This window comes from Sarcophilus harrisii, chromosome 1 (assembly GCF_902635505.1).
Source record: "Sarcophilus harrisii chromosome 1, mSarHar1.11, whole genome shotgun sequence".
NCBI lineage: Eukaryota > Metazoa > Chordata > Mammalia > Dasyuromorphia > Dasyuridae > Sarcophilus > Sarcophilus harrisii.
The window spans coordinates 680085006-680099098 of NC_045426.1; the positions used below are offsets into that span (position 1 = coordinate 680085006).

General features: G+C 37.2%; 1 protein-coding gene across 1 annotated transcript in view; it reads right to left on the reverse strand.

The window, feature by feature from the left end:
* The window catches only part of GLT1D1 (glycosyltransferase 1 domain containing 1), a 113690-nt gene that overhangs the window by 12083 nt on the left and 87514 nt on the right, over nucleotides 1–14093 (reverse strand). Inside the window, exon 11 of the mRNA XM_031948414.1 lies at nucleotides 12671–12769. Coding sequence (XP_031804274.1) covers nucleotides 12671–12769 — 99 coding nt within the window. The remainder of the gene's footprint in view (nucleotides 1–12670; nucleotides 12770–14093) is intronic.

The window sequence follows — 14093 nt, forward strand, 5'->3', positions numbered from 1 at the left end:
AGAGATGGCCAGCAAGGCATTCACATCCTATCTGTCACACATTATATGACTCTGGATGAGTCATTTTACCTCAGCTCTCTAGGCAATTCTCTAAGAATCTAAATTGCAAAGAAATTGCCAACTTGCACCTTCTTCACCCAGTGATAAAATCACAGGTCTGTCCCTACCTTTATAAAGGTACTATTACAGATTGTTGATTTTTTTTAACCACATATTCAGTATCATTTCAAATACCATATAATTGGCCCTTCTAATGAGCAAGGCATTATTCTATGCCTGAAAACATATATGACTTATTTCCTGGCCTCAAGGAGCCTACCAGCTAGAAGGAGGAGATAAATACACAAAGCAAATACGATTATACTAAGTGTAAAGGACAAAGTCCAAGAGCCATGGGAAACTGGAGGATCCAGTTCCATTTCCTAAATTCTCCTGAGAAATTCTATTTTCTTGTTTGTCAGAACTGAAGTCTTGAACAGTGGGTGTGGTGGGCTGAAACTGAAGAATATGATAAATATATATATATATATGTATATGTATGTATGTATGTATGTATATACCCTGGGCCAGGCAAGAAGATTCTGATAGTGGAGATCAGTTTAGTTCCAAGCTCCTGCCCACTAGAGGTAATCTAGCCAGAAATCCAAATTATGTCAAATCTCTGAGGTTAAATTTCCTCTATAAATTTACGTATAGCCCATCCCATGGCCACTACCCTCCTTTGAGTTGTTCTAGCACTGGCATTCTGCCTCTTGGTCTTTCCCTTTATCTCTCCCCCATGCCACGTGGTGTCTCCCTTAACCCCATCATGCTTTTCAAGCCCACTTCTCCTCCTTGAAGCTGTCTTTTTTTTTTTTTTAACATCCTGACTACCTGTTTTTTTGTTTTGTTTTGTTTTTTAGGCAATTGGGGTTAAGTGACTTGCCCAGGGTCACACAGCTAGGAAGTGTTAAGTGTCTGAGGCCAGATTTGAACTCGGGTCCTCCTGATTTCAGGGCTGGTACGCTATCCACTGTACCACCTAGACGCCCCAACTAAGTCTTTTAGTGTACTAAGTTCCTTTCAGGATTTAGCCTGCCAGCAAAAAAAATATGCCCAATCTCATGGGATACTCTCTTTCTACTGGGTAAATGTGAGTTCCATTGAGTAACTTATCTTTATATATTCTCCCACTCTATTTCTATTGGATCCCATCAATTTGTCTGTAACCTTTTCCCTAAATAAATCTGCCTTTTGCCAAAGAGAATGGCCAATATGCATTCTTCACATGACCAGACCCTAACATTTGGTGCTTACCATCATCTGGGTCTACATCAGCCACATCAAGAAATACCCTGAGTCAGCAAATGCTTGTTACCATCATGTCATCATCCTAGGAACCTCATTATTGGGAAATCCCACCGTTCTGCTAGATCTAATCAGCCTTGGGTCCTGCAACTCATCAGTACTCTTTGCTACTCTGCCTAGATCTCTAAGATCTCCACTTAAAGCCACTTCCTCATTTCCTACTCCAGTAGAGTCCCTAGGACTTCTCCATCATGATCAAGTCCCTCCCCACTCCCTATCTCCAGCTTTTTAGCTTCTTTTCACATGTAGTCTTTCTCTACTAAATCCATAAACTCCATGAGGGCAGGAGCCATTTCTTTTTTTAATTTGAGGATACAAATGTATCCTCAGCACTAGGTATATCAAAAGTGGCTAATATTCAGTAACTGATTAAAGTAATAAACACCTAGTTTGGTATCTATTCTTACTTTGAAAGAAGTCCACACCAATGGAAGTTCTTGAAGACAGAACAAGGAAAGGAAGAGAAGGGGAGAAAGTAATAACTCTCTCTGGGCTGCAACTTTTGGTCAGAGAAATAAATGATGCAGATAATTGTCTTGGAGAAGATTTGTCGTTTGTCCTTCATTCTCAAAGAGGACTATGATATCATAGAGGACATGCAAGTGAGGAAAGTTTAAGCGAGGGAGGGTTGTGCAAGGTCACCTGCCTCACTCAGAACCATCTGAGTCCAGTGGCCAGATAAGGAACAGGTCAACTGGAAACAGCCCTGGATATAGTGGGAGACCTTGGTCTTTCTAAGCTAAGGTCTTCAACAGGTCTTCAGTTTGACCAAGGCAATATCTATTTAGTGATTAAGGCTAAATAGAAAGTGAGACAATTGGAAAAAAGTTACAAGGAAGTGATGAATAGGACTCAGGCTAGGGCAGCAAATCCCATCCCTTGATTTGGAATGATTTTCAGAAATATCAGATACAGGCTTAACTGAAAAAAAAGGACCAAAGTAAAAACCAATAGTAGACATAAATGATCTTTGGCTTTATTCCTTTGGCTAATCTCCCACAGTCCTTTTTCATTGCCTCACTAATGCATGATGTGACCTTAAACTCTGGAATATGAAGCCAGTTAAGCAAGCTCCTGAAAGTGTTTCCATACCAGAAATGGACTCTGGAAAAACTAGTCTATTGACCAGTTGTTTGGGCTCCAGATTAGGTAAGATTGTAGAAACTTGTCATCAGATAGGTCAAAGTTTTAGTTTGAACAACTCCCCTAACCCAGAGCTGCTTAAATTTTTTCCACTAGCAAGCTCTTTTTATCCAAGAAATTTACTGATAATTAATCATAATTTCTTAATTCCCTCATTTAGTTACACAATATTATATGGGATCCGGAATCACAGTTTAAGAAGCTTTGCCCTACACCAGAAACAGGGAATCTTTTTTTTTTTCACCAAGGGTTATTTGGATATTTATAAAATCATTTGCAGGCCATACAAAATTATCAACTTATAGAATTCAAACAGTGGGAAGTTGTTCTACTGAGCCTTCAACTCATCATCATCTGAGGTTGATAATGCAAATGATTTAGCATCCTGAAGGTTCCTATCCCTGCTACCCCTGGCTTCCTACACTGTAAAGGAGTCCTAGGCAACCTGTGTTGGTGAACTGAAGCTAAACCAATGAAAGCATAGATCTCTAAATACTCGTTCAGACCCACTTCCACACTTCTTTGGGAAAGACAGCTTAGTACCATGGGCACTGAATCTCACAATTGGAAGAATTTAGGTTCAGATACTGCCTCTGGCACTTATTAGCTGTGCAGATCACTTTGACTTCTCTGAATTTAAGTTTCTTCATTTGTAAAATTAAGACATGAATAATACTTACCTCCTAGGGCTGCTGTAAGGATCAAATGAGCTTCTGTATATTAAGTGATTTGCCATTTGCTACATAAATGTTAGTTATTCCTATTATTCTATTGCTGAGAATAACAAATTGTGACTATATTTCTATTTGAGTTGGAATTAAAATTTCATATTATTGTAAGCTCAAACATTAAAATTGTCTGTCAAAGCCATAATGATTTGAGGGGAAAAAATGACTCAATAACTAAAAATTAATTTAATCTTGAGCTGAATAAATACAAGAATGAGCCAAAAAAAAAAAAAAAAAAAAGTTCGATCCCACTAAAAGCATGTTTCTTATCGAGTATATTCACTCATCTTCACTTAAAAGGAGAAGATTTCATTTTTGAAGAAATGATGCTAATCAGTCTTGTCAATCATCAACAAGTATTTATATAGCAGCTCCAATGTGTCAGGCATTGTGCCAGATGCTGGAAAGAGACCCTGCCTATCTACAACACAGACTGAAAAATTCTAGTTCAGATTTTGTATTTTATTTTTTTTAAATAGATGACTAGTATTATTTGTGGAAGAAAAAAAATCAAAATTGACTGAAACTCCATCTCTGGATCTCCATCCCTTGGTAATGTCTGAAATGTTCTCCCCTAACTCCCCTCCAGTATTTGGAAACTCTGGTTTCCTTCAAAGCTCAATTGAGACATTACCTACTATGTGAAAACTTTGCTGATCCAAACTGCTGGTGTCTCACATATGTTTTGCATATATTCTGTATTTACTTCTATGTGTTTATATTCTCTCCCCTATTTCAAAGTAAGCTTTACTATTTTGTTCACCTGTCAGATAATATGTCTAATAAATGTTTGTGGACTGGATCAATTAATAGTATCCAGGACCATAGAAGAAATTGGTACGCTGTTTTCTGTCCTACACAGATCACATATGGAACACTACATCCAGTTCCAAATTAAAAACAAAACAAAACACCAACCTTTCAGAAGGATGGAGACAAGATGGCAGAAGGATCATTCTAGCTAAACTCTCTCAATATTTCCCTCTAAACAACTTTAAATAATATATCAAATGGAATTCTGAAACAGCAGAATCAATAAAAGGTCAGACAAACATTTTTTGGCAATACCAACAGCAGCAGTAGTACGAGGAGCTTTCACTTCTCTAAGACAATAAAGGATTCTTCAATATCTAGTCAGAAAGAAATGGCAGGAGATCCCTGTATAGGAAATGGGGCAGAACTGAGGGCTGTTTAGCAATTCCATTGATCATTATCCAATTCCACATTGCAGTTTGAGAGTAAAGAGGAGTATTAGCACTTCTGGTCACCTTAAGAGAAGATGCCTTTCCTGAGTAAAGATCAGAGGAGCAGATCATACCAATCCCTAAATCATACCACTTTTAAAGCACCAAAAAGTTACAGTGTCCCCCCACCCCCACTCCAGAACTAGCTAGGAAAATACCATTGCAAAAAGTCCTGAAGCTTGGAACAGTATCGCCACTGCCAACACCCTGTCCCAGGTGAGCAGAGTTCAACTTTATGCAGTTCAAAGTCATGAAATAGTCTGGAAAAAATGAGCAAAAAACAACCAAAAAACTTTAAAAAGAACATAAAAACCTACTATGGTGAGAGGAAGGATTAAGACACAAACTCAGAAGAACACAACAATGTGAAAACAGTTACAAGCAAAGCATCAAAGGGGGAAAAAATGCAGACTGGACACAAGTCTAACAAGAATCCCTAGACAAACCTAAAAAAGGAGATCAAAGGAGAAAAAAAAAATAGAAATTATTTTTAAAAATCAAAATAGGATGGTATAGGTATAGGAAAAGCAATGAGAGCAAAGCAAGGAAATTATGAAAAAATAATTAACAGGTGAGTCAAAGAGGTGTCCACATAATAACTCCTTACCATGCAAAATGTGCAAAAATGTTTGTGGCAGCCCTTTTTTGTAGTGGCAAGGAATTGGAAGCTGAGCGGATACCCATTGGTTGGAGAATGGCTGAATAAGTTATGGTATATGAATGTTATGGAATATTGTTGAGTTCAGAAAGATTTGGAGAGACTTAAATGAACATTGATGCTAAGTAAAGTGAGTAGAACCAAGAGAACATTACACACAACAACAACAAGATTATAAGATGATTAATTCTGATGGATGTGGCAATTCAGGCCAGTTTCAATGGTCTTGTGATGAAAAGAGCCATTTGTGTCCACAGAGAGGACTGTGGGGCACAACATTGTATTTTCACTTTTTTGTTGTTGTTGTTGTTTGCTTGCATTTTGTTTTCTTTCTCATTTTTTTTTCCTTTTTGATCTGATTTTTCTTGTGGAGCATGATAATTGTGGAAATATGTATAGAAGAATTGCATATATTGGATTTCTTGCTGTCTAGAGTAGGGGAATGAGGGAAGGGAGGGAGAAAAATTGGAACACAAGGCTTTGCAAGGATGAATGTTGAAAACTATGCATGTGTTTTGAAAATAAAAGGCTTTATCTAAAAAAAAGAAAAAGAAAAAAAACTCCTTAAAAAGCAGAATTGGCTAAAACTGTTTTTTTTAATAAAGAGAGAAATACACAAAACAAACTGAAGAAAATAATTTCTTAAAAATAAGAACTGGTCAAGTGTAAAATAAATAAGTCCATGAGATATAAAGAAACAATAAAACAAAATCAAAACGATGAAAAAATAAAAGAAAATATGAAATATCTCATTGACAAAAAAAAAAAATGACCTGGAAAATAGATTGATTAAAGATAATTTAAGAATTAGTATACTACCTGAAAGCCAAGATAAAAGAAAGAGCCTAAACATCAAATTTCAAGAGATTATGAAAGAAAACTGTTCTAATAGTAAGGATCAGAGGATAAAATAGAAACTGAAAGAATTCATCTACCACCTCCTAAAAGAGGTGCCAAAATGAAAGCTCACAGGAAAACCATAGCCAAATTCCAGAGCTCTCAAGTCAAGAAAAAATATAATACATGCAACCAGAAAGAAATCATTCATATATAATGAAAACATCAGTTACACACAAGATTTAGCAACTACCACAATAGAGGAGCAGAAGGCTTGGAATACAGTATTTCAAGGGAAGGCAAAGGAGCTAGGATTTACAACAAGAATAATTTATCCAGCAAAACTAGATATAATCCTACAGAGGAAAAATGATATATAATGAAATAGAGGATTTCCAGGTATTTATAATGAAAAGACAAGACTTTAGGAAGGCCCCTGCCAAATTGAGGAGGATTATCAGGATGATAAAAGCTTTGAATTCTTGCCCTCTAAGAATCAGTAGAAGGAAATAGAATTTACCCTTGAAAAGAGAAGAATTAAGAGCATAAGATACTTGTTGTGATAGCTGTCAACAAGTATCCTAGAAAGGCTGTTCACTAGGAGAGTAAGACTTAATCAGATTAAGCCCTGAGAGCAGAAATAAAAGAAATGTGTGTGAATTGTAAAGTGGTTTGTAAATCTCAGCTTCAAGTCAGAAAAATGGATGTTAAGGAGGGATACTATTCTTCAGGTACAGTGACCTAGATATTCTCTGAAGCTCTTTCAACTCAGAGATCTGATAATTGTATAAATCCTATATTCTCCACAGCACTGCCCATATACCTTTGTGCTAATACAGGAGTTCTAATTTCCCACTTAGCACTGGAAATATTGAAGCATAGTGTGGAAAGAGGAGGTTTCACATCCACCTCTTGTATTTCTATGATTTTTAATGTTCTTCTCAACAAATCAACAAGTATAAAATCAAACTTTCCACCTATCCTCTAATCCCTTTCCTTTCAAACAAACTTCCTCAGACATTGATTTTTGTATCTTCTGTATAAGATCTTATTGCTAATTCTCATGATACAAATATGAATAACAAAGAGTCAGGGCTGAAATCAAGTCTCAGATACTTCAGATCTCAAAACATCTTACCTTTCTGCACATCAATTTTCATATCCCTAAATCCAGATAGTAATAGTATCCCCCTCATAGGATTTTGATGAGACTCTTAATCATTGGATTTTGGTAAAAGTATAATATATAATCTTTTCTATGCTTTTGGAATAATTTTATTTTTGAGAAATCTCGAAAACAAGCTGAGTTACCTTTAAAATTATGTCAATTTATCTCTAATATATACTCTATCTCATGGTTCTAGTGTTGTCGTAAAGAAAAAAAATGAGATACTTATAAAGCTATTTGAAAACCTTAAGTGCCAGTTGTTGTCATTAGTGTTGCCGTTGTTTTTTTATTATAAGACCAAAGGGACAGCTCCATAGATGCTGACTATGGAAGCATAGTGCTAAGGAGAGAAGGAGATGAAAATGTCATCAGGAGAGAAGAAATGAACATTGAATAGGGGGACACACATTCTAGAGTAAAATCCAGCTGAATTCCCCAAGATTGGAAGCTCTTGTAGACTTTTGCAATCCTAGTGGCTGAGAAAGAATTAGGTCCCTGTGGTTTGGGGAAAAAAAAGGTGATAGATCAGTCCCATAGTGAAAAAGTCAAGAAAGAAGACAGATGTCCTAAGAATGAGGGGGGTAGACCTCTAACATGATGGCTTCCTTCAGTAGGACTTGTGAAAAGAACCACATGGGTTGAGACAATAGATTTAGAGTCAAAAAACTTGGTTTCAAATTTTACCTTTGTCAATTACTGTCTGTGTGACTTTGGACAAGTCACCTCATCTCAGTTTCCTTATCATTAAAATAAAGGAATTAATGTAAGGGGCCCCTTGAGATTCCTCCTTTATAGGTGGAAATCTGTGATCTATGATTTATGACATCACTGAGGGATTGTGATCTGAATGAAGAGAGATTACCCATATTTAGTAATCATGGATCCATCAAAGTACTCTCTTCCCCATCTATCTCCATATCAAAACTTATCTATCCTGTATCCTTTTCTACTCAATTCATAAACTAGTCTATGTGCTAATAGCAGTTCATTTCTCTCTATATATTACCCCACTAGATGATATATTAAAATTTGCATGGAACTTTGTGAAATGAAATACCTCATCCCAAAGATTGACTAGTAGGAATTTCTAATACTATTATAGATAGTAAAGCAGCTATCAGCAGTACTGTGATAAGTACCAGCTATCTATGGGACAGTGGATAGAATAAGGGCCTGGAGTCAGGGAGACTAATACCCCTGAGCTCAAATCCAATCTCAGACACTTACTAACTGGGTAAACTCTAGGCAAATCACTTAACCCTGTTTGCCTCAGTTTCTTCATCTGTAAAATGAGCTAGAGAAGGAAATGGCTAACCACACCTGTTATCTCTGCCAAGAAAACCTAAATGAGGATATGAAGAGTTGGACATGACTAAGACAGAACAAGAGGACTGTCTTGTCCTTCAAATCACATTTGATGTGACTCCATGGCTGCTAATTCAATGTACAAAAATAGTTCAGATGTTATATTTACAAATCCCCAGGTTAGAACACCTGTAAGGGATTAAATTACAGGGAAGGGCAAGGGAGAGCTGGTGCTATTTATCATAAAAACATCACTAAATAGACTGTCCACATGTTCAGGAAGGAAAAACCAGAAAACTGGGTTTTTATTGTCATAGGTGTGGATGTTTGAAAAGAAGACTGCCAAAATTAAGAAAAGGATTTTAGGGACAGATTAACTATGGATACACAAGATGAATGGGCCCTTAAGGGTGTGATCAAACTGCTCTATAAATAATTGATTTCAATTCAACAAATATTTATTAAGCCCATGGTTATGGGAAAGATAAAAAAAAAAAGATTAAGCCACACCCTGCCTTTTGGGAGTGTACTGATCAGCAGGGAGAATAAAACATGAAATGACAATGATCCTTGGCTCTGGTACACACCACAGAAGAGCCACAAGATTCTATAGTAACACAAAAGAAATAGGAATGAAAAAAAGAAATGAAATAGGTTGTGTTAGAAGAACAGATTAGGAGAAGTGTTGTAAAGGACATAGCACTGGAACACAGGATTTTGAAGAATTGCTGGGATATAAGTGGGCAAAATCGGGGGAAGGAAAGGCACTGTAGGCAGAGGAAACAACATTGGATACAGGTACAGAGGTAAAAGCAAAGTGTGTATCTGGGTGAATTAACTAGTTGGTTGGAGTGAGAGTAGAGGGAGATGAAGTGGGAAAATAATAATGATAGTAGCTAACATTTATACAGTGTTTACTATGTCCAGGCACTGTGCTAAGTGTATTACAAATATTATCATATTTGATCCTCACAACAATCGTGAAAGGTAGGGGCTATTATCCTCATTTTACAGATAAGGAAACTGAGGCAAAGAGAGATTGAGTGACTTGTCCAGGGATACAGAGTAAATAAGGGTTTGAGCCCGGATTTAAACTGAACAGCTTTGAGCAGGGTGATTGACAAAATTATAGTTCATCAAAATTACATTCATCAGGGGCAGCCAGATGGAGCACTGGCCCTAGAGTAAGAAGGACTTAAATTCAAATCCATCCTCAGACACTTAAGACACTTTCTAGTTGTGTGACTACCAAGTCACTGAACCCCAATTGCCTCACAAAAAATAAATAAATGAATGAAAAGGTACACTCAGGGGAATATAGAAGATGCACTAGAATTCGGACAAAATGAGAACCGGAGACAAAAATCACTTAGAGAGTTACTGCAAAAATCCAGGCAGGATGTAGCAAGGTGCTAAAGTAAGGAAGTGATGAGAATGATGGGACAGAGGAAAGAAATGAGTAAGATTTTTGCAGAGATAAAATTAACAAAACTATTAGACATAAGCAGGGGGAATGAAGATGGCAAAGCTGATAATAGGGCTTAAAGCCCAGGGGACTAAAAATACAGAAATGTCACTAGCACAGATAAGAAGGTCCAGAAGAGTAGTAGCTTTATGGGAAGAGATAGGTTCAGTTTTACCTGTGTAGAATTGCAAGTGCCAGCAATAGCTCTAAACAGACATCCAGCAAACATGTCAAAATATAGAGGGACAGTTCAAGAGAGAGGTCAGGGCTGTAGATAGAGATATAGAAGTCTTCCATGTAGAGGCTGACCTATGAGAGTAGATAAAATCACTAGGAAAGCCAGTAGAGACAGAGAGAGCAGGAGAAAATGTTAAAGAAGAAAAACCTGAGAAATGTCTGTATTTAAAGAAGAGGAAGAAGAAATGGCAGAGGAGTGGGGAAGGGAAGGGAATAAGCAACAATAGAGTGCCTACTAAAGTACTCAGCACTTTTACAAACATTATCACAGTTGAACTTTACAACATCAATGGGAGGTAAGAGCTTTTATTTGAGCATGGTGACTGAGATGAGAATATGGAGGCAGGTAAAGTTTAAGCATTGCCCAAGGTCACCCAGCCAATAAGTGTTTGAGGTTGGATTTCAACTCAGGTCTTCCTGACTCTAAACCCAGAGTTCCACCTTCTGAGCCACCTGCTGGCTCTCTACTCATAGAGGAAATGACAGGAATATACAAAAAAAAAAAAAAAAAAAACCAAAAACAAAAACCCAAAACAAACAAACAAACAAAAAAAAATCCAGTGTCAATTAATACAAAGAAGATAGGAAACCAGAAAACAGAAAAGACCACTAGAGCTGGGGAGTAGAAGACCATTGATGCTATTGGAGGAGGTCACTGACAGCTGAGAAAACAATTTAAATAACATTGTACAAAGGTGGGGGAAGAAGCCAAATTACAAGAAAATTGAAGAAAGAGAGAAAGTTGAGCCCTTTTAAAGAAGCAGGAAGCATATTTAATTTATTTGAGAACCACATTGGTCAAGTCAACAAGCAGTTATTAAGCACCTACCATATGCTAAGTAAGCACTTTTACAAACATTATCACAGTTGGAATACACAGAAGAGACAAAGAGAAAATGTCCAGGAGGCAGACGTGGGGGAATAGTCAAGAGGAAGCTGAGTTTTTATTAGTTTCTTATTTTTAACATAAAGATACCAAGGAGTACAACAAGGGTTTCCTGAAGAGGTGAGAGAGGAATGAATTGATAGAATCAATTCTTTCAGGGAAGGAGAGAAGGAGGTAGATGAAAGGTAGGGATGGACAGGTTCATCTTGATAAATATTACATTGGCTTCTTTTACAGGTTGAATTATGGGAGAAAAACCATTGTAGTTGCCATGAAGTTATGACTTAGCCTGAATCCTAAAAATACCTATCCTGTTGACATTAATTTTGACAGCACTTATCTCTGTAAATGAATGTCTTCAAAGCTAACACAGAAACCATGAGCTCCATTATTTATTTATATGCCAAATGGATTTGTAAAAGACTAGTAGTGATAAAATCGCTACTTAATCTCACCTGAGTTGCTTAGTTTAGATTTTAATATAACCATAGTCACTGACTTAATTAAAAGACTTGTTTTTAAAGTAACAGCTGCTTCCCTGTGATAGGCAAAGTATGAGCATGTCTATTTAACAAAAAGTCGTGACAGACATCTGCCGTCTAGCACGAATCTTTGAAAATGTGTTAAGAAACAGGCAGAAAGGGCTTCAGGAAGCTCAACCCCGGAATTTGCCATCTTTTTCAGGAACCCCTTTAAAAAACAGGTATCTGGCCTGCAGCTCTAAAGTTGTCAGCATGGCAGGTCTCTCTTATGTTGTGTGACTAAGGCAGCAACTGGTAAAAACAGCTCATCGACTTCACAGACCTAAGAGATCTTTCCAAATATTAAAAGGAACAATTTAATAAGTAGTTACATAAAATCAGAAGACCCACTCAGCTTTCCTTTCTCTCATCCAAATAATGCTCCACTGAAACCTAACTGCAAGTCTTTGCAAAAGAGCCTTTCTTGTCAACAAGATTTCTTCCTTCCTGCCTGTGCTGATGGCAGAAATAGTTTGAATCTGAGAGCACACTTCATTGGGTGCTGAGGACAAAATGCTCAAGACTATTTTGAGGAATCAGAGAAGGGATTAAAAATCACTTATTGATAATTCAAAAAGCAAACAACCACCATGCATATTTATTTGGCTCACACTTTCAGGTTAATATTCAGAACCTGTGATTTTCTTTTAATTTCAATTTTTAAAAGTCTAAAATTTGTGGTGCAGTAAAAAACAAACAAAAAAATGTGCTGGATTTGGAGGCAGAGATTGCAAGGTGGAATCCTGGCTTTTGTTCCTTCTAATTAGTAAAGTCGAATCACATAGGCAATCAGGGCCCTCAGTTTTCCCAATTATATAATGAAGGGGTTTGACCCAATGACTTCTGTGGAACTTTAAATCTATAATTTATGCAATAGGAACCTAAATTGGAATTTTCTATTTGTTTTCATCTTCTAGAAAGCTAACTTTTATTTTCCTAAAATGTAGAATTCATTATAAACACCCAAGTGAACTAGTTCAGAACCTTGATTCAAAGTCAAGAACATTGCTTTTCACTGGGAAAACAATGCATACAGACAGGCAGATCAACCAGAAAGATTATTATTTCCCCCTTCAAAAGGGAAATAAACTTTTATTGACGTGTTTAGTTAGGGCTGGGTGTGTTTATTACCTGAGGATTGGAGAACAATAATCCTGTCTCTTCGTGCTTAACAATGGCCGCATTGCCAGGAATGTTTCTTGCCAACACAGGAACTTCCAGGTCCATTGCCTAAAAAATGTAAGAAAGACAGGTGGGCTGATAGTAATCATTTTAAGAACTGTTTGCAGAGAGAAGAATCTAATTTGTAAAAGTGCTCTCTCCTGTTGTCTGGACTCCAGAACTCCACGGGAATACAGTCTAGGGGATTGTTCAGACATTCTACCTGTTACATGTTTGAAAGACACCTGAATTTTTAATCACTGTAAGCGGATCTAGAAACCTAGAAAGCTCATAGATGAGAACAGCTTTCTGGGCACCATTACTGTGATGACACTGAGAAAACCCACCTCTCAGAGGATACATTTTACACTGATTTGCTGACAGGTTGGAGAATACATTTTTAATTACCATCATTACTTTCCCTGATGAGTAATTTTCCTCCAGTACAAGCAAGATGAGCGCCATGAGGACTGAACGTGTTTCTTTGGCAGGCAGACAGAATGAAGAAGGGACCTGAAAGATCGTGCTGATTATGCACTGAATATGCCTTCCCTTCCTAAGAAGGATAGGTAAAATGAGGTAGAAAAGGTTGGATCAATGTTGTCAGGAACATTCTGAAAAAGAGGTATCCAAAACAGACTATCCAAACGATCGACCCAGAATGACTCAAGAAGAGGAAGCCAGTAGAGAGAGCACTAGATTTGGATTGGAAGGGTCTGGGTTCCAATTCCAATTCAGCTCCTTATTATCCCCTGGGCAAGACATGTCATTTCATGAAACCTCAATTTCTTCATCCGTAAAATAGAGATAATCTGACTTCAAGGGCAGCTAGATAGTGCCTTGGATAGAGTGCTGAACCTAGAGGTGGGAAGAATCTTTTCTATGAGTTCAAATCCAGCCTCAGATACTTACTGGTTGTGTGACCCTGGGCAAGCCACTTAATCCTCAGCTTCCTCACCTGTAAAAATGAGGTGAAGAAAATGGCAAACCGCTCCAATATGCTTGCCAAGAAAACCCCAAACAGAGTCATGAAGAATAAGACATGACTGAAAAACACAATAAATAAACCCTGTAGCACTTGGCTCACAGAAGGATGAGAAGGAAGAAAACCAGAATTTATTAAGTCTACTATGGGCCAGATTTCATGCTAACTGCTTTACAAGTAGCATATCTGATCCTTACAACTGTGGGAGATTGGTGCTATTATTATCTTCATTTATAGTTGAGGAAGCTGAGGCACACAGAAATAATTTATTGTGCATGTGTGTACATACACATTCACACACACACAAACCAGAGTACATAAAATTCTCTTGCAAATCTTACAGTGCTTTACAGAGATCAGCAATTATTACTTCCAGAAAGAATAGCTGATTCCTGTTGGTGTCTGGGA